Source organism: Vipera ursinii (genome assembly GCF_947247035.1).
Source record: "Vipera ursinii genome assembly, chromosome: 3".
Classification (NCBI taxonomy): Eukaryota; Metazoa; Chordata; class Lepidosauria; order Squamata; family Viperidae; genus Vipera; species Vipera ursinii.
In genome coordinates this window covers 61,450,491-61,474,272 of record NC_139516.1, presented here as the reverse complement: position 1 = coordinate 61,474,272, position 23,782 = coordinate 61,450,491, and the positions used below count along the sequence as shown (strand labels likewise).

General features: G+C 36.7%; 1 protein-coding gene across 2 annotated transcripts in view; it reads left to right on the top strand.

The window, feature by feature from the left end:
• Positions 1-261: 261 nt before the first annotated feature.
• FAF1 (Fas associated factor 1) overlaps positions 262-23,782 on the top strand; it is a 222,531-nt gene continuing 199,010 nt past the window's right edge. The window contains exons 1-2 of one of the 2 annotated variants that reach the window (XM_083359601.1): positions 262-617; positions 13,913-13,981. In XM_083359601.1, coding sequence (XP_083215727.1) covers positions 585-617; positions 13,913-13,981 — 102 coding nt within the window. In that variant the 5' untranslated portion in view covers positions 262-584. Of the gene's footprint in view, positions 618-775; positions 920-13,912; positions 13,982-23,782 lie in introns of those variants that run through there. The other variant, XM_083359602.1, reaches the window with a different exon arrangement.

Genomic DNA, 23,782 nt, shown 5'->3' with positions numbered 1-23,782 from the left:
CGGGGAGGGCGTTGGGAACCTCCCCGCCGTCTCTTTCTCTTCTCTGCCCCCCTTCCCCCCCCCAGCTCCCGCATCCAAATCGGCCCTCTTACATAATAGTCGAAAGCGCTTGCTTGCTTGCTTCCCTCCCTCCCTCCCTCCCTCCCTCTCTCTTTCCCCAGGCTTTATCGGTGGCCAGCATTTGACAGGAGGGCCAGTCACGTGGCAGCCGGAAAGCGTCCTCTTTGCGACTTCAATGACAGGCAAAATGTGCGACAGCCGCTCGCTGGGCAAGGAGGAAGCTACTTAAGAGGCTCTTCGCCTTGTTTCAAGGCAGGGTTGGGTTCGCTGCCTTGCGCTCTTCCGTTCCCTTCTCCGCTCTTCTAGTGGTCGGGACAGCGGGTTTGGGAAGAAGGGAAAGCCTTCGGGGGAGCAGACTGCCAGGGCTTGACCTAAGTTTGGAGTTTAGATGAGAGCGTAGTTTCCTTTCTCTTCCCACCCCCCCACCCCCCCCACCCCCTTGAGCCCCGGTCTTGCCGGCAGCAGCCTCCAGGTGTACAGTTCAGGCAGGAGAAGGGCCGCTCCCGGCTGCATTAGCGTCCAACATGGATAGAGAAATGATACTGGCTGATTTTCAGGTAAATTTCAAATTCCACCACTGTCATATTCTAATCATGATCTTTTTCTCTCCTTCCCTCTGTCTCTGTCTCTCTGTCTCTCTCTGTCTCTCTGTCTCTTTGTCTCTCTCTCTCTCTGTCTCTCTGTCTCTCTCTCTCTCTCTTTCTGTCTCTCTTTTTCTCTCTCTCCCTCTCTCTCTTCCCTTTCTCCCAGCTTCTCTGTTTCTTGTTCTTTGGTGGAAGGACCTAAGTTCCGGAATTGGCGAGCCCTGCTCCCATAAGCAACCACAACAATAATAAAACTCGAGACTGTTTTATTCTTCGTAGTCGAGAATCCAAGAGATAATCCAAGAAACATGAATAATGTTAACTAAACATTAGCTAACGGCAGTAATGTACCTACCTACCTTTGCTCTCACAAAGAGGTAAAGGAACAACATAATCCCAGGCAGAGGCAGAATGGTTGTTGTTTGTTTCTTTTTTAAAAAAAACACCAAATACTTAGATTTCTAACCACCATATATATCTGGTTCATTTTGACTCTTTGCAAACTTCTAATAAATTTCACGGGAGGACAGAAAATAAAATATTCTGAAGATAATAAAAAAGATATGCTGATATTCCAAGGGCTCATATCTATTGTGATTTTAAAAAGATGTTAAATGAAAGTAGAAAAGAACTTTGGTGCTTTATGCACTTAAATATTAGACAATGTGAAAAGGGTTTTTTTTAATCTTAGAAAGTATCTGCTTATACATTTTATGTAGTGTGCTATAGTTCTCCCATAAATTTAGCTCGTGGGGCAATAACAACTTGTAGGGTAAGATATAATCATTATTGGGATTTAAATATACAGAAAGCAGCTTTTTGAATTTCAGCTCTCACTTCTAACTAGCATGGACAGAGGCAAGGAATGATAGAATTTGTACTCCAAAACATAAGGAGAATATTGGATTGTTTACCCTGTCTTGCAGCATATCTGTGTTTAAGAACTGGGTTTCTTTATGTGTTTCTATGTAATATTTATAAATCAGTTGGGAAACAATTAACTGGATTTGAATTCTATGAATATGTGTCCAAATTTCAAATTTAATATAATGTATATATGGATTTTATAAAAAAAATGGACCATAGCTTATATGAATAATTTTAGTTCTAGAGTTTTTCTTTTTGAATATGGAATTTTCAGAAAATATCAGTATCACAAATGCCTATGCATCCACTTCCAAGAAAGTATCCATTTCATAAAATGCCAAAGTTATTATGTAAAGAAAAGTTCAATGCAAGCTAAAGAATAACATTGAACCCACATTTCTTTCAGGGTTACTCCTCAAGTTCTTTTCATCTATGCCAGGGGTGTCAAACTGCTGGCCCTCGTGATGTTGCGAGTTTGGCACACCTGATCTATGCTTTCACACATAAGCCATCCCTAGAAGAGAGAGGTTTTACTCCTTTACTTTTAGACTGCTTCGCTAACCATTTAACTTCCCCCTTTGCCCTCTGTTACCCATAAGATAATTTGCTTATGTTTTCCCATCCTCTTACATTGGGTCAGCTCTAATTCTCCTTGAAATCAGTTCCATCTCTTCATTTGTTACCATCTCTAAGCTTTCCCCTTATGCCAGTGAGGCCATTTGTTTCTTTTTTAATTTTTCACTGTTTGGCAATTGATAATGGAGTACTGGACTCCAGGATCTTAATTTACTAATAACATATTTTGGATCCAGTCATATTGGGAGATAAATGTGGAAGGTAACTGGAGTCTGATGTTTCTCTTAAAATGATTTCTGGAGAAAAAAATTAAGAATTAATTAAATCATATGCACCAGCAGAGCATATTAGAGGCACAGGTGGAAGTATCCACAGGTGCATATTGCCTGATTCTGTTTTAAGTTAATGATGTCAGTGTAAATATTTTTAACTGATCTTTTAAAATAACTTCTATTTTGCTGTGTGCAAATGAAATATTTAATGGGCATCATTGTTATTTAAAGAAGATGGGTGAAATATACCATAGAGTGTAGAAGGCTGTACTCAAAGATATATTTTCTAGTAAATAAGAGAACCTGCAAAGGTCAGATGCTATGTGGAATCAATTTAGGCCCACGAATTGCTCCATGAAGGTCAGTTACAACATCACTGAAATTTTAGCAAAATCTTTAAATCAAATTTCTTTTCTTAATTATTTGGCAAAGATTATTACAATCATAGAACATTTTATATGTAATGATATACTAATCCATTCCTTTTTGATAAGGAGCCTGCTATTTATATTGAGAAATACTAAGAGTTTTATTTATTAAATTTATATGCTGTTGCATCTCACTAATATGACAATTCTTTTGCTGAATTTACTGATACTTCCCACTTTTTATGAACATTTTCATAAACTTATTTTGTTCTGTATATTTGGCTTTATGTTTTATACTCAATTTTTGTAATATATATTAACAGATGTATATTTGCATGCTTGTTTGTATAGTGCTTTATGCATTGAGAATTTAAAAAATGTACAGATGTAAGTGCTGGCAATAGTTGACGTAGGTGTTTTATAAAAGACAAAATGCTACCTGCTTTCAGTCTGCAAAAGAGACATATTACAGTTTGGTAATCTATGATGGTATGGATTAGAATCTTGGTGATATATCCCAAACAAATAAAGTTTGTAATATTTTATTAATTTTTAGTGATTTTATCAGATTCACTTATGACTTAAGATCAATTGAATTCAGTAGCATGCTTGCTTACATCAGCAGAAGAAACCCTTCCCTGTCTGGAGCAGATTTACAAATACTTTTCTAGCAAAAATCTAATAGGGCAGCATTGGATTCAGCTGCACAGTATCCCTAATAATTTTAGATTGTCTGAATTTTATGAATTTAGAATTGTTGAGATCTTAGGTCAGTTATGATTTATTATTGAATAATGTTATTTATTTGTATCCCACCTTTATTATTTTTTACAAATAACCCTAGGTGGTGAACATATCCAACAGTCCTTCTTCCTCCTATTTTCCCCATAACAACAACCTTGTGAGGTGAGTTGGGCTGAAAGATAGTGACTGGCCCAAGGCCACCCAGCTGGCTTTCATGGCTAAGGTGGGTCTAGAACTTATAGCCTCCTGATTTCTAGCCTAGTGCCTTAACCACTAGACCAGGGGTCAGCAACCTGAAACAGTGAAAGAGCCACTCGGAACTGGTTCCCTCACAAAAGGAAAAACTGGGAGCCACAAAAAATGTATGCGCATGCGCGTACATGCACACATGTGCAGAACAGGGTTTGACTGAAGAGTGGAGCCAAGGTGAGATATGCACCTACCCTGCATATTTGAATTGATTGGTTGAACTTTTTTAGTCCCACTTTTTTTTTTGGACTGCACATGGCAGAGGACTGGAAGCCGCAGGAGACGGCTGAAAGAGCCGCATGCGGCTCCGGAGCCACAGGTTGCAGACCTGTGCACTAGACCATACTGCCCAAACCAAATCGATTATATTCATGATTAGGTTGCACTATGAATGTGCATTTGAATGCTACTATATTATGGGTCACAATCCTATGGACATGCATCTGGGACTAAGAATCACCGATCATTGCAAGATGTATTTTGAATAAGCACATATTGGGTTGAACTTTTGTTTATTTCAGCCATTGTTAGGTGATTTTGTTGAAGGGGAAAAGTAACAAAAATTCCATATTTCTTGATTGTCACAACCCTTTGGGATACATTCGCATTCCTGTGTTCTGAAGCTAAGAATTAATGATTTTTTAAAAATCATTGATATTAAAACCCAAACACTATTTATTTAGGTATAAATTATATTAATAGTCATATACGTGTAACAAGATACAGTCATACCTTTGCATCTGACTGTTTCAAAATTCGTCAAATTTGGTGTTTGATGCATTTTGAAGCAGAAATCTTGTCCTGGCACTTGTTTTTCTCCTGGTAGTTGATGTGCATGGAAGAACTTGCTGATGTCGGTTGTCTCGTGACTCGCTATTTCTTCCAGCCAAAATAGTGGGTCATATGGTAAATTACATGGTTTTCTCGGTACTTGTCAGTTTTAGTATTCGTTGCGTCTTCCGGAACAAATCACCAGGGAGGACTGAGGTACCATTGTAACAACTTTTTTCGGTAAGTTACAGTTCTATATGCATGGTTTCCTGGGTATAATTACCATTTACTGCTAAGTTCTTAAGCAGAAATTGAATCCAGGTCTTGGATGCTTCCATGCGTTGTTCTACTCCTAATTGGACTATGAGTATTGTACTTTCATTTCTTTGGTTTTACAACTTCTAGGATTAACATTTGTTTGATTGTCATGTAGCTTATATACAGTAGCAACAGTTTGCAGTGGTTTTCATGATATCTCATATCTCTTGTATAAAGTTCTATTTTTAGAACGTAATTCAAATTATTTTGTATGTAATATTTCGCCTATGCGAGCTTCTATTTAGGCAAATATTTTTTTACAGTCTATAACGCTCAAGTAAATAAAGTACTGATATCCACCTAAAAATACTTTTTCTTTCAAAATTTAATTTAATTTAATTTATTAATATTTCTATACCGCCCTTCTCCCAAAGGACTCAGGGCGGTGAACAGGGCAAGAATAAAAGACAGAATGCTTAGTTGTGAGTATGTTTTCTGTTTTGTTGCTGCATGATGTCATTGAGATTTACACTTTAGGCTACATCCTCAGAAGACCTAGTGAAGTTTTATTCATGTTAGAGCAGAGGTCCCCAACCTTTTGGGCACCAGGGACTGGTTCTGTGGAGAGAGGTTTTTCTGCAGACTGGAGGGGGTGTGGTTTTGTGTGTTCCCTGCATCCCACGGATGGGGCTTTCCTTGTTTGTGTGGACCGGTTGCTATCATGCCGTGGCCCGGTACTGCTCCATGGACCGGGGATTGGGCACCCTTGTGTTAGAGGGGGGAAAATCATAATTTCATATCTTTTTAAGAAGATGCTTCTTGTCCAAAATTGAATATTTGTAACCTGAACATTTTTTTTAAAAAAAAATGGTATCTAAGGCATCTAAAGGCAATGAGCCTTTTTATACGGAGTATGGATCTGAAATAATTTCTGTTTATAAATCTGTAACTGGCAGGTTTGAGAGTTTGAGAAATAAGTTTAAGATCTCCAGGAGGCTTAGTATAATTCTATCTTATCCATATGAGCTCAAATATTTTTATGTACCAATATTAGAAAGCAGATTGTACTTTTCTGTTAGTATAGACATAGAGGTTGAATTTGATTATCTTTTGGTTTTGCCTTCTTCTATGTTTCATATTGGGGTGTGATTGGTGATATGTTGCTTGAATTGTAACACAAAGGACCTGTTGAACTGAAACATTAGACTGGAATGACCACTGATATTATTGAAGCCAGTGTGTAGTTGAAGTATTTGTTAATGCTACTTTGCTTGTCCATTTAATTCAAGGTTATTTGTAATCTAATCTGTCCTACTGGAAATTCATATATAATGCATTTAAATTTTTTTCTGCTATTTTTTTAAAGAACAAATACAATCTTGTGAAATCTATTGTATTCAATAGATTACTTTTAACAGCTTACAAGTCATTTTAGAGGCAATGCCAAATGTTGTTATTGAAATAATGACAGTGAGATATATGTGATGGTTTTACATGAAAACAAACACTAAAATAAAAGTATTTTAAAAGGAATTTAGTAGGTTTTTTTACAGCTTGTAATGGCATGTTTGAAAACTCCTTTCCCAAAATCACACCCTGTTCCTGCTTCCTGCCTTTATGTACCGCTTGGTAGTTATCATCTATTTTCCATGGGATACCTTACTCTGTGTTCTCTGTGTTTTAGAGAGGGTACTAAGTACCTGTGTTACTCTATTTATAATTAAAAGATAAAAGATGAAATAATTTCTATATTTCACATCTTCACCATCTTGTGACTAAGCATATTACTAGAGATAGCAAGACTTCTTTTTTTTTCTTACTTGGGAAGTAGACCAATCTCATAAGATATAAATATAATCAAATTTTCTTTTAAAAAGGAAGATACTACATTTGGTCAATCTTGGGATAGATAAATAACAAAACGGTTACAAATGAGGGATGACAACTTCAGAATTATAAAATAGAAACAATGCTCCAATCAGGATGTTGCTGGTTATAGCTAATGGGCTACAAATTGTTCTTTTTCAGCTGGAACCTCAGAAGAAATAATAAGACAATTGCAATTACAGCATGGTTCTTGTAAAATTTCATTGAAACAGCTTGAAAGGATAGATGCAAATTAAGGATTAATTACCAATTATAAAATTTATATGGAGAAATGAAGATAATTAATTTACAAGGAAAACAGATTAGCATGAAATCCTAATTTCACATTTTTATCTGTTCTTAGAGAAGATTCCTTAAGAAACATATTTTCCCTCTGCTTCAGTTTACCTGGACCTGTCCACAGTTTCTTGGAATTTAGTGAATTTACCTGAAACTGTCTGGGGAAATGTTTTCCAGCCTCTGGCTAGTAATTTCTGCCTCATTTTAAAAGGACTTTCAATTTTCCTATTTCTAGGAAAGAGGGAGGAAATGTGGGTGAATCTCTGTATCTCTTCCTTGTGGTTGTTTATCAGGGATATCTGAGCATCTGTGAAACTCTCAGCCAGTTGACTAGCAACATGGCTACTATATTTTGTTCAGTGAGACTTGAAACAGTTTCAGAGCTGTTATTAGTTTCTTTTTATAGCATAATGTGGTGTTAAATGCTACTTTTAAGCTGCAAGACCTTAAAAACATGTTCACATTTTTTGTTTACTGTACTAATAAAATTATAATCCTAATATGGATTTGGAATTTTGTTTTTGCTAGCATGGCTATATCTCTGCTTTTTATGTGATTTTTTTTCTTAATATGTATTATTGAAACACCCTGTTAATGAACCACATCTGTGAAAAGTACACAGTAAAAGAAAACCCCTGTCAGTGCATTGTCAGTGTATAACAGCATCATACCTTGGCATTTTAAGATGCTACAATATTTTATTTTACATGTATCCTATTATAAATAGGAATTATTTTTATTGCAGACAGATACGAGACATCTGTGTTATGTACTTGGAATTTAGCTTCTTAATCCAAATTGTTGCAAGAAACTAGGAGGCCTTGGTGGCATCAAGTTTTCTCTTAACCACAGGAGGTCTATTTTTGGACATATCTAACATAGCTCCAGCCATCTATATTTTGGGAACCTCCTGATTGCTTCAGTATAGGAACGACAATGAGGGTTTAATCTTAGACCGTTAACCAGATTATCTCCTCTCTATCTTCAATTATTTGGATAACCTAAGAGGTGAAGCTCCTAATGAAAATCCTTGTCATTTAGGCCACAGTCTGGATCCTTCAGTTCTTCCTGTATGAAGAATAATCACAACCCAGCTTTTCAAATGTGCAGAAAGAATGATCTATGCAGGAAAAGCTAGAATGACAATATTCCTGCTTCTATTTGCGTGAAGTGTCATTCTCTGTGCAACAGGAAGTGAGGATGGAGGGCTGCTTTTTCCCCCCTCCCTTTAAGAGAAAATAGGGCTGATTGTTCTTTTTCTTTGTGTGAAGCAGCTTACCCCATAAAACACAAAGTAGGGGTGATTGTGCTTTTCCCTCTGATATAAAGAGATAGCATAAGGTAAAGGTAAAGGTTCCCCCGCACATGTGTGCTAGTTGTTTCCAACTCTAGGGGCCGGTGCTCATCTCTTGTTTCAAAGCCAAAGAGCCAGCACTTGTCCGAGGACGTCTCCGTGGTCATGTGGCTGGCATGACTAGATGCCAAAGGCGCACGGAACGCTGTTACCTTCCCACCGTAGTGGTCCTTATTTTTCTACTTGCATTTTTTATGTGCTTTCGAACTGCTAGGTTGGCAGAAGCTGGGATGAGTAACAGGCGCTCACTCTGTTACGCGGCACTCGGGATTCCACCCACCAAACTGCCGACCTTCTGATCGACAGGCTGAGCGTCCTAACCCACTGAGCCACCGCATAGAATAGCATAGCATAGAATAGAGCATTTCTGAAATTTGGCTGGAGGAAAGGGGCAGGGCTTCTCTCCGTGCCTCTGGCTGTAATGCATGCTGCATTATAGAAGTTTTCCTACCCTTGTTATGATCGCTACTAGCAGTTAAATAGCAGACCCATAATTGAATTAATTAAATTTAATTTTTTTTTAGTCAGTATAGAATTTGTGTACTAGAAACATAACAAGTCTGTTAATCAATTGTCATCATTTCAGCTTTAAAAGAAGTGCTTGGAACCTACCCCCCTTTAAATAATCATGCCAAGGCAATTGGGTGATTATCATGTGGACAAAAAAATTTCAGTGACTACTATATTACCAAGTTCTGCTTCCTAGCATCAAGAATGTGACAGATGAAGCATCCTAAAGATTAAATTCCATCTATTGTCATTACTTCTCGGTCTTTTTTCCTTGTCTGTTGTTTGATTCGTTTGTTTGGGGTTTTTTGGTGACCTTTGTAATTTTTTGGATATTTGCATCACTTATCAAGAAACAAGCATTTAACAGTGTCATTGTGTCTGCCCCAAAATATCTGGCCCAGAACATGTATTTCTAGGTCTGTGTTCTGTATCCTTCCTTTATTACTTTATATATAATTCAAGACAGTAATAGGGAGGAAGGCGTGAAGCACCCAGTTGATTCTCATGGCTAAGGTGGAACTAGAATTCACAGGCTCCTGATTTCTAGCCTGGTGTTTAGCCACTGGACCAACTTTCTCTCTGATTTTGCAGCATGATGTTTGAACTGTATTTCATGATATTTGTGTTCAGAAGATCATATGCTGATCCTTGATTTTGTAAGGAATCTCTCTTGCTTTTTTTGGTGCCACAGATTAGCCCATGCATTCTTCTATATGATGTAGATATATGGATGTTTAGGGCATAGATTAAAAAAATGCTATCACATGTTTGTTTACTTTGCTTTAACAAGAATGCCGTGCTTCTTGTCCTTTGGAGATTCCTTTATTAACTGCAGGAAGAATAGAGTTTGTTACTGTTGTTTGCAACAAGTACTAAAGTTGACCTGGACAGTTGAAGAGCCAGTCCCCCTTAATCAAGCAACTTACTCTCTTCTACATTTATTAGGCTGGGTTCAGGCTGGCTACTATGCCACTGAAAGGGATTATAGGAAGTGAAACAGAACTGACCGAATTCTAGCAAACAAATTGTGCTGCAGATAGCACATTTTTTTCTTGTGAAGTCATGCTGAGATATTGCAGAGAATATAGACTGTTAAGAAAGTAGCCAAAGCTACTGAAAGGATGACTAGGAAAGAATAAAATGTACTGCACTTAAAAATATTAATTTTTCCAACCACTTCCCTTCAGACTACTCTCTTAAATCAGGAATTTAACTGTTTAGCAGTCCAATTTCTTAGCGTGTTGAATTGAAAAAAAAATCTATTTTATTCTCAAGCTGTGGGGGCCAGAACTTTGCTTGGTAAGGAAACTTTGATAAGACTTTTGATAAGAGTACTTCCAAAGCTCAGCAGAGTTTGAAAGTTTTCTTGACTGTCTTGTCAATATGTATGGCAGAGTATGGTGAAAGGTGATTTTAGGGGAGAGTATATTTTCCCAAGGGACGCAGTGGCTCAGTGGGTTAGGACGCTGAGCTTGTCGATCAGAAGGTTGGCAGTTTGGCGGGTCGAGTGCCGCGTAACAGAGTGAGTGCCTGTTACTCGTCCCAGCTTCTGCCAACCTAGCAGTTCCAAAGTACGTAAAAATGCAAGTAGAAAAATAAGGACCACTACGGTGGGAAGGTAACAGCATTCCATGCGTCTTTGGCATCTAGTCATGCCGGCCACATGACCACGGAGACGTCCTCGGACAAGCGCTGGCTCTTCGGCTTTGAAACGGAGATGAGTACCAGCCCCTAGAGTTGGAAACGACTAGCACGCATGTGTGGGGAAACCTTTACCTTTTACCTTTATATTTTCCCAAATGTGGTCCTTCGTATATTGGAGAAAGATTACTGTATTGCTTGCCAGCTAATATTAGAATTGCGGTACTAGCCTCCCTGCTGCATAGTAAACTCCCTGCCTGAACTCCTTGACTTCATTTTTAGGTTGGCTGTGGAATTCCCCAGACTTAAGGTCTTGGAAAACTTCAGTCTTCCTTCTCTGGGTCTGAAGCAGCTCAGGAGTTCATGACCGTAATGATGGCCACAAGCCTGACCCTGTCATCCAGAGGCTGATAAGAGACAGTAGTGATACACTGAATCTGGTGTTTCTGTTGGAACAGTCACTATGTGATCTCAATTTGGGGGAGATTTTGGTGCTCCCCTTGTCATCGTTAGATCACACTCTATTAACATTGGATTTCATGGTACTACTAAGGAGGTGGCTTGGCTAGATTGGTCTTCCTTTGGTGAGTAATGGAATTGGATGGGTTTCAGCAGGAGCTGGGGATCTTTTCTGCTGGCCTGCTGTATGCTTCATCTGAAGTCTTGGTCATCACTTGGAATAAGAAGCCGGGCAGCTTTGGATCGGATTGTGTCTATGCATCATTTCCCCTCTCATGATCTGTCACTCCATATGATTTAGAAAAGAGATAAGAGAATTGAAGCAACGAGATGTTTAGAGCATTGCTGGTGTTTTTTGGGGGGGGGGAGAAATTTGACACAAGTAAGAATTGTGATTATGGCTTTACTTCAGGGGGGTGAAGTATTAGTACTTTTCTGTGTATTGCTGTCAGGTGACGCAGGCCCTTTTGGGTACAAGCAGGTTAGAGAAACCTCTGCAGGGCTGTGTGGAAGATGAATGGTTTTGAGGGAGCTAAATATGTCTAGCTCAGGGGTAGGCAACCTTGGCTCTTTTATGACTCGTGGACTTCAGCTCCCAGAATTCCTGAGCCAGCCATGCTGAGCAGAAAAGGAGAGGTTTCCATGCTGAGCCATGCTGGCTCAGGAATTCTGGGAGTTGAAGTCCACGAGTCATAAAAGAGCCAAGGTTGCCTACCCCTGGTCTAGCCTATGAAAGAGTAGAATTAGGGGGAACTCTAATAACTTTCTCTGTATTTGTGGGGCTGTGACAGAGAAAAGGTGATTGATTTCTTCTCCAAAACACCAGAGGGCAGGACAAGAAGTAATGTGTGGAAGCTTGTTGAAAGTGAGATCCAACCTAGAAGTAAGGAGACATTTTCTGAAAGAACAATCAGTGGAATAATTTGCTCCATTACTGGAGGTTTTCAAAAATAGAGTGGATAGCCGTTTACCATTGATGACATAAGGTCTCCTGCCTTGAGCAAAGGGTTGGACTAGAAGACCCCTGAGGGGACCCTTCCAGCCCTATGATTTTATGTTCTACCATTAAGAAGTATATATTATATAACATACATTACCGATGCGCTCTGAATACATGAGGATTATTATAAACTTTCTTACTTGCTCGCTTAGATTTTGATGGTGTAGGAGTGTTCCAAAAGCTGGGGTAGTATGTAGAAGCAAAACTGTAGCTGTTTGCCACCTGGATTTTTCATTGAGCTACAGGCACTTGAACATAACTCTGTTTTTATACATGGATCAAGGAGAAAGTATGTTTTGCATATGAAAAAAAGAAAGATCCAAGAAAAACTGGGGTTACTGGGTAGGAAATATAATATGAAATCTGGTTTTAATTTTTGCTTTTTGCTTTCATGAATTGCAAACAGAAAATTTGCTATCGGTGGAAGAAGTTTGATTCAGCAAAACAATACCAATAACCAAAGGAGGATTTTTTTGCCAGTCCCTCCCTCCCTCTCTCTTGCAGCCACTTTAGAGTTCTTTCCCACTAAAAAGAATTTTGCATTGTGGATTCTTTCAGCCCTTCAAAGTAGATACTCGAAAAAGTGCAAATGGCTGTTGGAAAGAAAAATGTACAAATCAACTCTCATTCCGTTCTATTGCAAGGAGTGAAATATGTAACAACGCAGTGGTATATGTGCCTTCGCCCTTACCATGCAGATATTATTTTTTACAAGTTAATGAAAATTTTCCTAAAAAAGTAAAGGCCATTTTAAAGTGAAGAGTTTCCTTAGGACTGCTGCGGATAATAAAAAAGTTTCCTATTCACATCTGCTTCGTCCCCAATGAATACTAAACCCTGCTTTTGTTATTTGCACATTCAAAATACACGTATAGATAGTTCTTGACTTACAACTATTCATTTAGTGACCATTCAATACAACTGGTTCTCGCACTTAGACTGTTGTAGCATTCCCATGGTTACATGATCAAAATTTGGGCATTTGGTAACTAGCATTCATATTTATGATGGTTGCAGTATCCCAGGGCCATGTGGTTGCCAACTGCAACCTTCCCCCGCAGCTTCTAACAAATAAAGTCAATGGGGGAAGCCAGATTGGCTTAATGACCTTGTGATTCACTTAACAATAATTAGCTTAACAACCGTGACAAAAAGGTCCTAAAAATCAGGTGTGACTTACTTAACAACTCCTTTGTTTAGTAATAGAAATTTAGGTCCCAGATGTGGTCATCAGTCAAAGGCTATCTGTTTGCAGAATAATGCAAGGATGTATTTTCTTTTATAATTACTTTGACATGGAATAAGATAGCAACATGCAGTTTTCTGTATATCTAGGAAGATGGCTTTCCTATTTGTGATAATTTTTATTTCCTCTTTCATTGTTTTTATACTTTTCCTTGAATCCTCTGTGTGTGAGAAGATAGATATGAAAATAGTTAAAAACATGGTGGTCCTTTTACTTGGATATATCAACAGCTGAATCTAGGACCTGTTGCATGCAAAGTTAATACTCAGTTATAAAGTTATATTCTCTTTTCACTGATTATTAAAGAATATGTATCCTACTTCAAGAAAGATACTTCATAATGGTTTACCTATGATTATGGAATGAGCTATGATGGGTCATACCTCTTAACTGAATATATATTTGGCAACCGCTGCTTAAGGAACTTGCTGAATATGACAGGATAGAGATCTTTTGCTCATAATAAAATGGGAATGGTAAGAGCTTGCCTATTATTAAATCTTTTGCAAATAGGAAGAGTTATATACTACTGTACTATTATATAGCTATACTACTGTAATCTACTAAAGCTGAACTTCAAGTTTGATAATCATTCTATAGCCGATGTCTACATTTTCTGAACTCATACAACAGAATCTAACACCTATATTTAATCTGTGTTTGTGTCTTAAGATGTCTAGCTATCAAATGACCTTGCTGAATGCAGTTTTTAATCTAGGATTTTTAACAAATTATTATTTTTGGCAGATTTTTTCGGCTGAAACTTTGTCATTCTTTATTATTTCAGGCATGTACTGGAATAGAAAATATTGATGAGGCTATCACCTTACTTGAACAAAATAACTGGGATTTAGTGGTAAGTATTTGACTTTATATGTTTGATGCTTAAATTCAGAGGGAAAATTGCTGGAATTCTAGCTGGAAGAATGAGTGTTTATAGGATATACAAACTTCGTGTAGTGCTGTGTCAAATCTACCACCCCATTTGCAAGCCATGGAAGATGTGACGTTGTGGTTAAAGTGTTAGACTAAGAGGAAGAGAACGCTGGCTCTATTCCTTGCTTAAATAGTGGAGCTCATTAAGGAAATTTGGGGAAGTCACTGTCTCTCATCCTGACTTACCTTACAGGGTTTTTGTTGTGGGGAAAAATAAGAGGAAGGAGCCTGCTTTTTACTCCAACCTGCTTTTTGCTCCTGAATGAAATCCAGATTAAAATCCTAAATCAAGAAATACACGTTCAGAGTACATACTACAAGGAACAATAGGCCTTTCACTTTTGGGAAAAAAATATAATTTGGCATTGCAAGGAGCAGTAACCAAAGTTTTCTTATTGGCCCAATTGATTGCGATGCTTTCCCATTGCATTTGATTTGGAAAGATGTTACTCGTGATGTAGCTTTGTCCTTTTTCAGTGTCTTGGGGCACGGATGGAAGTTTCTCCTTTTACATCTTTGTAAGGATTCCATTTAGTTTTGGACATCATTACCGCTTTCTGATTTTACTGGGCTGTTCATGGTGACAAAGCATCAGTTGTATTTTCTTACCTTTGATCAAGTATCATATGTCTCTGTGCTTTCATGGTTTTTTTTGAGGGTGTGTATTGGAAGTGAAGTAATGGTAATAGTATACAAGAGTATGCTTCAGAAGGATACAACTTTTCTTTCCAAATTAATGGAGAGATGAGGCATGCTATAGTGAAAAAAGAAATGCTAACATCCTCAAGGGCAGGTGTTTTTTTTTTATTGCAATCTTATCGCTACCTATTGACAACATGTATCTCTAGTCAAGTCTCATTTGTATTCCTTTCAGAGATCCATACTAAATGTAAATTTCCTGGATTTTTAAGAACAGGCAGATTTTTATTAAGATTAAATTCTTCAGATACACAGTAAAATATGACATATTTGGCAAATGCATGAGTTTAGAGAAGTGAAACCATATCTCGTAAGAAATATCTAGAGTCTGATAGGGACAGTAAGCATGTGTTAGCATCTATTTGTAACCGTACTTCAATTTTCAATAAATCTTTGCCAAAATGTCCTGCCAAAAATCCTCAAATCTGCATACTTGTGCCAATAAAGATAATGCATTTTCAGAGTCAAAGAAAGGTTAAATAAGAAACAGAATGGGTATAATGTTTCATATTGTACAATGATAGGAAAGAATTTAGTGTCAACTGATCTGCATTAGAAGGTCAGATGTTCAGAGATACATTAAAAAGCTGGAAATTTATTGGAAATCTAGTTGTCTTTGTGGGCAGAAGAAAGTGGTATAATGTGACACATTGAGGAAAAGGCAGTTTTCTGAGTTGATTTGTTTTGGAGAGAAATGCTTTGGATAATACAGGTTTATTTCTTATATCCAAAAGATGAGGAAGAATTGTCTTATGGTTTTACATATTAAGTTTTAAAATATTAATAATCCTTAATGTAAAAAAAGTGCTGCCACTTTTATTACTTTTTTTTTACTAAGCTTCAGCAGTGCAGGGCTTTAAAAAAAAGCATTACTGTGATCGCAGATTGTCTTGTTCTGATTTTGATAGCTAGAAAATACATTGAGTTGGGCCAAGAAGATGAACATATGTTAAATTCAGATACCTAATCCTTGGATTAGGAGAGTCTCTTCTGTATTTGTAGAAACATGCTATTATAACGTAACTACAGATACCTTCGGTCACTAAGAGTCAAAATCGATTTGATGGAATATAATCAACCAGTCAATCAATTAATAGACATCTTTTAAATATCCAGCATACCACACTTCTTCATTTTTTAAAAGGATACAGCCTGTATTAAGGAAAGCAGCTACTGAAAGAGATAAAGAGTTTTTTGTTCTTCAGTACAGTGGCTCACCATAAAATACAACAAAAGGATACCGTATTTTCCGGCGTATAAGACGACTGGGCGTATAAGACGACCCCCTACATTTCCTGTTAAATTATAGGGTTTGGGCTATACTCGCCGTATAAGACTACCCCTCTTCCAACGCACACCAAATAAAAATTAAAAAACATCAGATTTGATTTTAATATGGTAATTTTAATTCAAATGCTTATGACATGCAGGTGCTTAGTAGGAAAACTGTCACTTATAAACATAAGGCTGTTTGTCATCAAACATGTAAACATAAAACAGTGCAAGTGGATTAAACAACAACAACAACAACAACAACAACAACAACAACAATAATAATAATAATAATAATAATAATAATAATAATAATAAGAAGAAGAAGAAGAAGAAGAAGAAGTTGGAGGGGACCTTGGAGGTCATCTAGTCCAACCCCCTGCTAAGGCAGGAAACCCTATACCATTTCAGACAAATGGCTGTCCAGTCTCTTCTTAAAAAGTTCCAGTGTTGGAGCATTCACCACTTCTGGAGGCAGGTTGTTCCACTGGTTAATTGTTCTAACTGTCAGGAAGTTTCTCCTTAGTTCTAGTTTGCTTCTCTCCTTGATTAGTTTCCATCCATTACTTCTTGTCCTGCATTCAGGTGCTTTGGAGAATAGCTTGACTCCCTCTTCTTTGTGGCAGCCCCTGATTCCAGCAACCATTCCCTATTTTCCTAATTCACTTTTTCACTTTTCCTAATTCACTCTAAAGCTTTCCCTGCACAGAGCCTTAAGTAACACAAGCTGCCTGCAATTAGTGCAGGTTCGCATCCCACCAGGCTCAAGGTTGACTCAGCTTTCCATCCTTCCAAGGTAGGTAAAATGAGGACCCAGATTGTTGGGGGCAATAAGCTGACTTTGTAATAATGCTGCTTGGGGGTGTGTGTGAAAGCCCTAATAAACAGGCATATACACAGAATGAAGGCTATTGCTAAGCACATTGATTTGTGCTTTAAATTGTAAGCCACCCTGAGTCTTAGGAGAAGGGCAGGATATAAATGGGATTTTTTTTTAAAAAAAGACCAAATGGGAGATCCGCTCCAGGTTTTCCAGCCAGCCCGCCCAGTTCCTGAGTCAAATGTGTCCTTAGAGCTAAGCCGCTGCTCTGGCTGCTGCCTTCCCCACCTGCCTTTCAAGTTGTGATATACTACAGCTGCTCTTCAACTTTAGAAGAAAAGACGCCCAGACCCCAGCCTGTAAAAAATCACAGACTGCAGCTTCTTCTCCAATTGGTCCCGCTTTCCCTGCGCAGACTAAATGGGAGATCTGCTCCAGGTTTTCCAGCTAGCCCTGTCCCTAAATTTTCAGCACCCGGCGTATAAGACGACCCCTGACTTTTGAGAAGATTTTCATGGGTTAAAAAGTAGTCTTATACGTCGGAAACTACGGTAGTCTTCTGTGGTTACTAGTGCTTACAGCTGTAGCACTCCACATGCAGATCATGAAAAGAGTGGATAGGGCATTTCACTATCTTCAAAAAATATGCCCTCTGGAGTTTTCGTTTTTACAGTTTGAATAATCATAGATTTATGTATGTGTTGTGCAAGCTCACCAAATACAACTTCGGGGTTCCCTGTATCAGAATGTTTGGGTAGGAAGATGTTGAAACAACCCTTCAAATTTACTTATAGTTCTTAAGAGCCAAACTCTGAACATTTCCTATAGAATTCAGTTCCAAATTTTAATAATTCATCTGCTAATTACTAGCTGTTTATCTTGAAGAATTAGAATACTCAGATGTGCGCAGAGTTTAAATTCCAGAATCAGTTCTTTTTTTGATCAAGAAGAAGTTTTCCTAGAATTCATTCTATATTGGTGTGTTACTGTGCATCTATTACAAGTACAATGACTGCATCTTCTTGGGTAAAACAAAGGGCAAAAATGAAAAAGGGGGCAAATCTGAAAGAAGTTTGTAAGGATAACAAAATTAATTGTGTATATTTATAATTTTGTTTTAGAAAATTTAGAAAATTCAAAAGCAAAACCAAGAAAAATAAATTAAATAAAACTAAAGGAGAGCTTTTGGAAATAAAGCACGTATGGTCATTGTAGTTACAAGAAACGAAAAGTGACAAACTAGGTACCTCAGTGTGTGTTTTTTGTGGAGAATATTAAATAACTTTCTAGGTAACATAAGTTTTGATGTTCTTCAAATGCGGACATTCTTCCAGATAAATAAGAAAGAGGAGACTAGCACTCAAAATTTATGGGATATGGCCAAAGCAGTTATGAGAGGAACTGCAAGTGCGTATATGGCCAATGAATATAAAAAGAAAAGGCAATATCGAAAAAGTTTAGAGGATGAACATAAAAAATTAGAATTAGAACTACAAAAAACTCACAATGTAGAGATTTAAAACAACAGTTGGATTTAAATAAGCATAAATGGAATATTATAGAAAAGGGAGAAATGGCACAAAAAATAAAAAGTATTAGACAAAATTTTTTTGAGCAGGCAAATAAACCTGGGAGATGGGTGGCCTATAGATTGAAAAAACAAAAAGATAATAGATGGATTAGTAAATTACGTAATGAAGCAGGGGAGATAGTACATCAAAATGATGGGGGAAAAATGGGTGACGTATGAATTCTATAAAAATCTTTATAAAGAGGAGGAAATGATCACTGTGGAAAGAATATCACAATATCTTATGAAAGCAGACCTACCGAAGGTTTCAGAAGAATTTCAAAATATATTAAACAAAGATATAACAGTCCAGGAAATTATGGAAGCTATTAAAAAACAAAAAAGTAATAAAACACCTGGCCCTGATGGATTACCATCCGAAATATATAAAAACCTCCAATAACCTTTGGTCCCAACCCTATTGGATTTATTTAATGAGGTACTAAACACAGCAAAAATTCCAAACTCATGGAAAGAAGCAATCATCTCACTAATCCCTAAAGAAAACTCTGACTTGACCTGTATTAAAAATTATAGACCCATTTCTTTACTGAACACGGATTAAAAGATTTTCACGACTATAATGGCAGAAAGATTAAAAAAATATTTACCTGAATTTATCCATACTGACCAAAACGGCTTCTTGCCTAAAAGATAAATCAGACATAACGTCAGGATCATACTAGACATCTTAGAATACTATGAATGTCATAGCGAAAAACAAGTGGCATTAATTTTTGTTGATGCTCAGAAAGCGTTTGATAATGTCAAATGAAATTTTATGTTGGCTCAACTTAAACAGATGGAATTTGGAGAAAAATTTATAAATATGTTTAAAGCAATCTATTCCAAGCAAGAGGCAAAAGTAATCATAAATGGAGAATTAACAAATAGCATTCAAATACAAATACAAAAAGGTACGAGACAAGGCTGTCCACTATCTCCTTTATTATTCATTCTTTCTTTAGAAGTACTTACAAGAATAATCCAAAAAGATAAGATGATTAAAGGATTAGAAATCAGAAAAGAGATATTTAAATTACAGGCTTATGCGGATGATTTAGTTTTCATTCTGGAAGACCCTTTAGAATCTGGAACAAGATTATTACAGGTGCTGGAAAATTATGGAGATGTTGCAGGATTAAAAATCAACAAAGAAAAAACTAAAATGCTTGTTCAAAATATGTCTAACTTACAAGAAACTGAGTTAGTAGAAAAAATTAACATCCAGACATCTAAAAGAGTAAAGTACTTGGTGATTCAATTATCAGCAAGATGTACTACACTTAAAAGAGAAAATTATGATAAGTTAATGGACCAAATTATAGTAGACCTAGATAGATGGAAAAACTTGCAGTTCTCTTTTATGGGAAGAATAGCGACAATCAAGATGAATATACTGCCCAAATTACTCTTTTTATTCCAATGTGTACCAATTAAAATTAGGTGAGGATTTTTTTTGAAAATTTAAATAGAATTACATCTAAATTTATCTGGCAAGGTAGAAAACCGAGAATCAAGTTAAAATTATTACAGGATGCAAAGGAAAGAGGAGGGTTCGGCCTCCCAGATTGGGAAAAATATTATCAAGCAGCAATAGCGGTATGGATAAAGGATTGGATACATTTGAGGAACAGAAGACTACTAGCATTAGAAGGTCATGACATGCAAATTGGGTGGCAGGCTATAATGTGGGATGGAAAATATAGGGCTCATCAGTACTTTCAGAATCATCATATTAGACGAGCACTATTAGATGTGTCGATAAAAATTAAAAAAATTAACTATATAGAAATTCCCAATTGGCTATCTATATTAGAGATTTTAATGCACCCCAAATTTATAAATCTAGGAAGTGTAATTACATATAAAGATCTCTTAGATGAAAAGATTGCAAGAAAAAGATTATCAGAAGATGGTGTAGAGTTGGAATGGTGGGCATACTTACAAATACAGTCACGATACAGAAAAGATAAAAAAGAACCAGGGATAAAATTAGAGCATACACAATTAGATGAAATTCTTCTAGGAACAGAAGATCGAATGATAAAAAAAGATATTTCAATATTTATTAGAACAGGATTTGTTAGAAGAACAGGTAAAAGAAACAATGTTAACCTGGAGTAAAAATTTTGGTTATAATATTGACTTAGATAATTGGCAATTACTATGGGATAGAAATAGGAGGTTAACGCTAGCCACCTCCTATAAAGTGAACTTGTACAAGATGTTTTATAGATGGCATCTTCCCCCTACAAGGTTAGCAAAAATAGATTTAAAAAATCTCACCAATGTGCTGGAAATGCAGAAGATTTCCAGGGACTTACTATCATATGTGGTGGGAATGTTCAGAAGCGCAAAATTTTTGGCAGCCGATAAAAACTTGGTTGGAAGAAATATTACGACAAAAAATTGATTTGAAACCAGAAATCTTTTTATTAGGGATTATTAATGATAATTTCAGTAAAGCATCTCTTTACTTATTAGTACATATCTTAACCGCAGCAAGACTGGCATATGCCCAAAAATGGAAAAGAAAGGAAACACCCACTGAAGAAGAAATAATAGATAAAATTTTATCCTGCGCTGAAATGGACAGGTTAACCCTAGAGATCAAAAATAAGAACGAAACGGAGTATTATGAAATTTGGCAAAATTTGTACAATTGGTTAGAGTTAAGGAGGATCGCTGAGATGAACATTGTTTAATTGGTTGATAATGTAAGGATTTCTTATTTGCATCTATATAATGGACACAACTGAAAGATATGTAAATGTAATGCTGAGGACTCAATGACAGTTTACTAAAAAAACCGACAGATGTTATATGTACAGTTTGTTATACTCTGTCCTGTTATAGACTGTATTTTAGGTTTTTGTTATTTTTTCCTGTAATATAAGATAATACTAATTGTAGTGTTGTAGCTAGGGAAGTTGAATCATGTCCACTTTTGTTTTTAAATGTATATTTAATAAAATTTTCTAAAAATAAAGTTTTGATGTTCTTAAAATACACTACAGATTTTTATGTAAAGTATAGACTATCTCATATTTTTCCTGTACGAAATAGTTTATAGCTTTTAACTTGACTTACTTTGTATAGGTATGTTAACAATGGCTTTGGAGGTAATTATAGAATTTTATTATTTTTTCTCTTGGAAAATTCAGAAAGCATATTTATAAAATTAAGTTTCCAGGATTGTTTTGCTATGCAGTTTCTATGCTCTTAATTGACATACAAGGAAAGTTGAATTCAAAATCTGTTTATAACAATGCTATGCACCAATTGGAAAAAAAACCCCACTTTCATGCCAAAAAAAAAATAAGCATATCAATGTCTTTCCATTCAGGTGCACTACAGTTAATTGAGAAGTACTGAGGCACTAAAACTGAAAAGTATTGAGGCACCAAAGAAATGGTGGCTGTGCATTTGGGTGAGAGGGGTAGGCTTAAGAATGCTGCTTATCTGGCTTATTTTAGAAAGACAATTTTAGCTTGGATTGTGTTTTTTACATCTGCAGCTGCTTGCCAAAAATATATGAACAAATAGGTATATTATAATAAAAAGTGAGGTGCCTGTAGAATTTTTGTAACCTAACTTGTTCTCAGTTTGCTATTAAATATTATGTTTAGTGTGCACGAATTTGTAGATATAAAATTCAGCAGTGCACAGTATCAGTACAGAAGTAAGCCTTTAGTAAGGCTTGGTGACAAGTTATGAAAGTAATGTAAGCACCATATGCAACCTTATCTAAACAGTAGTTGAAATTTCATTACTGCAGTAATGAACTCTTTCTACTTCTATTATCCTTGCACAGCTGCCAACAAGAAATGCAGAGTCATCAAGTGAGCGGCAAGGCTAATAAATGTCAGTTTCTTTTTATGAAGAAGCTACTCTATTTCTTGTAATAGAGAGTTCTTTGTATTCTTAGTCCACACAAAAGGCAGCACCTGAGAGTACAGAAGCGCTTGGCTTTCTGACTAACATTTCCCCCCCCCCTCTCGTTAAGCATTTCTTATCACAAATTCATATTTTCAGGATAGCAAATTTAAACCTAAGGGAGGAAGCATTTTATATGTTTTTGCAAACTATCATTAAAATGCTTTAAACAGTTAAAAGAGTAAATGTACAACTGAATTAAAATGTTGCCCCAAAGCAAAAAGTAAAGTAAATATGCAAAGAGTGCAAAACTTTCACTGTTTTTAAAGCTAATTGATGCTTTGGGCTTTTGGAATATGGGAAATTTGTTTAAACTAAAAACAAAAATCAAAACTAAAAAAAAATCCACCTGCAGCTCTACAGTTGTATTTTTTACCTCCAAATGCCCACTGATAAGATTTAGCATTTTAAAAAAAGTCCTTTTGCTTTCAGTGATGCACTGAAGTTTCAATAATTGCCCCTCCCTTCTGAAATCTTAATAAAACCTTGAAATAAATTATTATAGGGTAGTATCAATGGAAGTGGACATTGCCCACCTTAGCATTATTTGGATTTTGCAGCAACATTTGGTAATACATTTAATATCTTCAGAATAACACATGCCGCTTGAATTCCTCCTTTCTTCCTTCCTTTTCTTTTTTTGGTGCTAATTTTCAGAATGGTGATAGTAATTCTCAGAATGGTGTCCTCTTAATCACATTCTATCTATCGGGCTGCTTCTGAGGAAGTCATTGGAAGTGTTGCTGCTCCTATTGCCTCGATTAGAAGCTCTAGACCAGAGGTCCCCAACCTTTTGGGCATCAGGGACCAGTTCCGTGGAGAGAGGGTTTTCCGTGGACCGGAGAGTGCGTGGTTTTGTGTGCTGCCTGCATCTCGTGGATGGGGCTTTGCTTGTTTGTGCGGACCGGTTGCTGGCATGCCACAGACCAGTACTGGTCCACGGACCGGGGGTTGTGGACCCCTGCCCTAAACTATTTTACCAATAGTCTCAACCTGGTCAGTCAACCTGGTCTCAACCTAGTCAGTCCCTCCTGATCATGAAATTTGTAAATAACTAAACCAATGCGTGTTCTGTTCTATCCCTAGCCCTTTTCTATTAGAAGCGGATGATTTAGATTGAAAAACCCTCTTGGGATGCGTAGGATTTGGGAAAGTTAAATGTTTTTTAGAATCTTACAAGATTTTTTATTAGAAAATAAAAATATGCAGATGAGTGCATTCTCAAAATAGCTTTAACTTGCTTTCATTATGAATAAGACCAATGCCATTAGGGTATTTTTTTTTTTACGGGGAATGTGACTTCTTATTAGCAAGAATGATGTTTTAAGATTTGATCTCAGGAAAACTGAGATATCAGAGATAATAAATACGTTGTAGACTCCACTTTGTTGCTCTAGGCTCCTGGGAATTTTGAGGGGGGA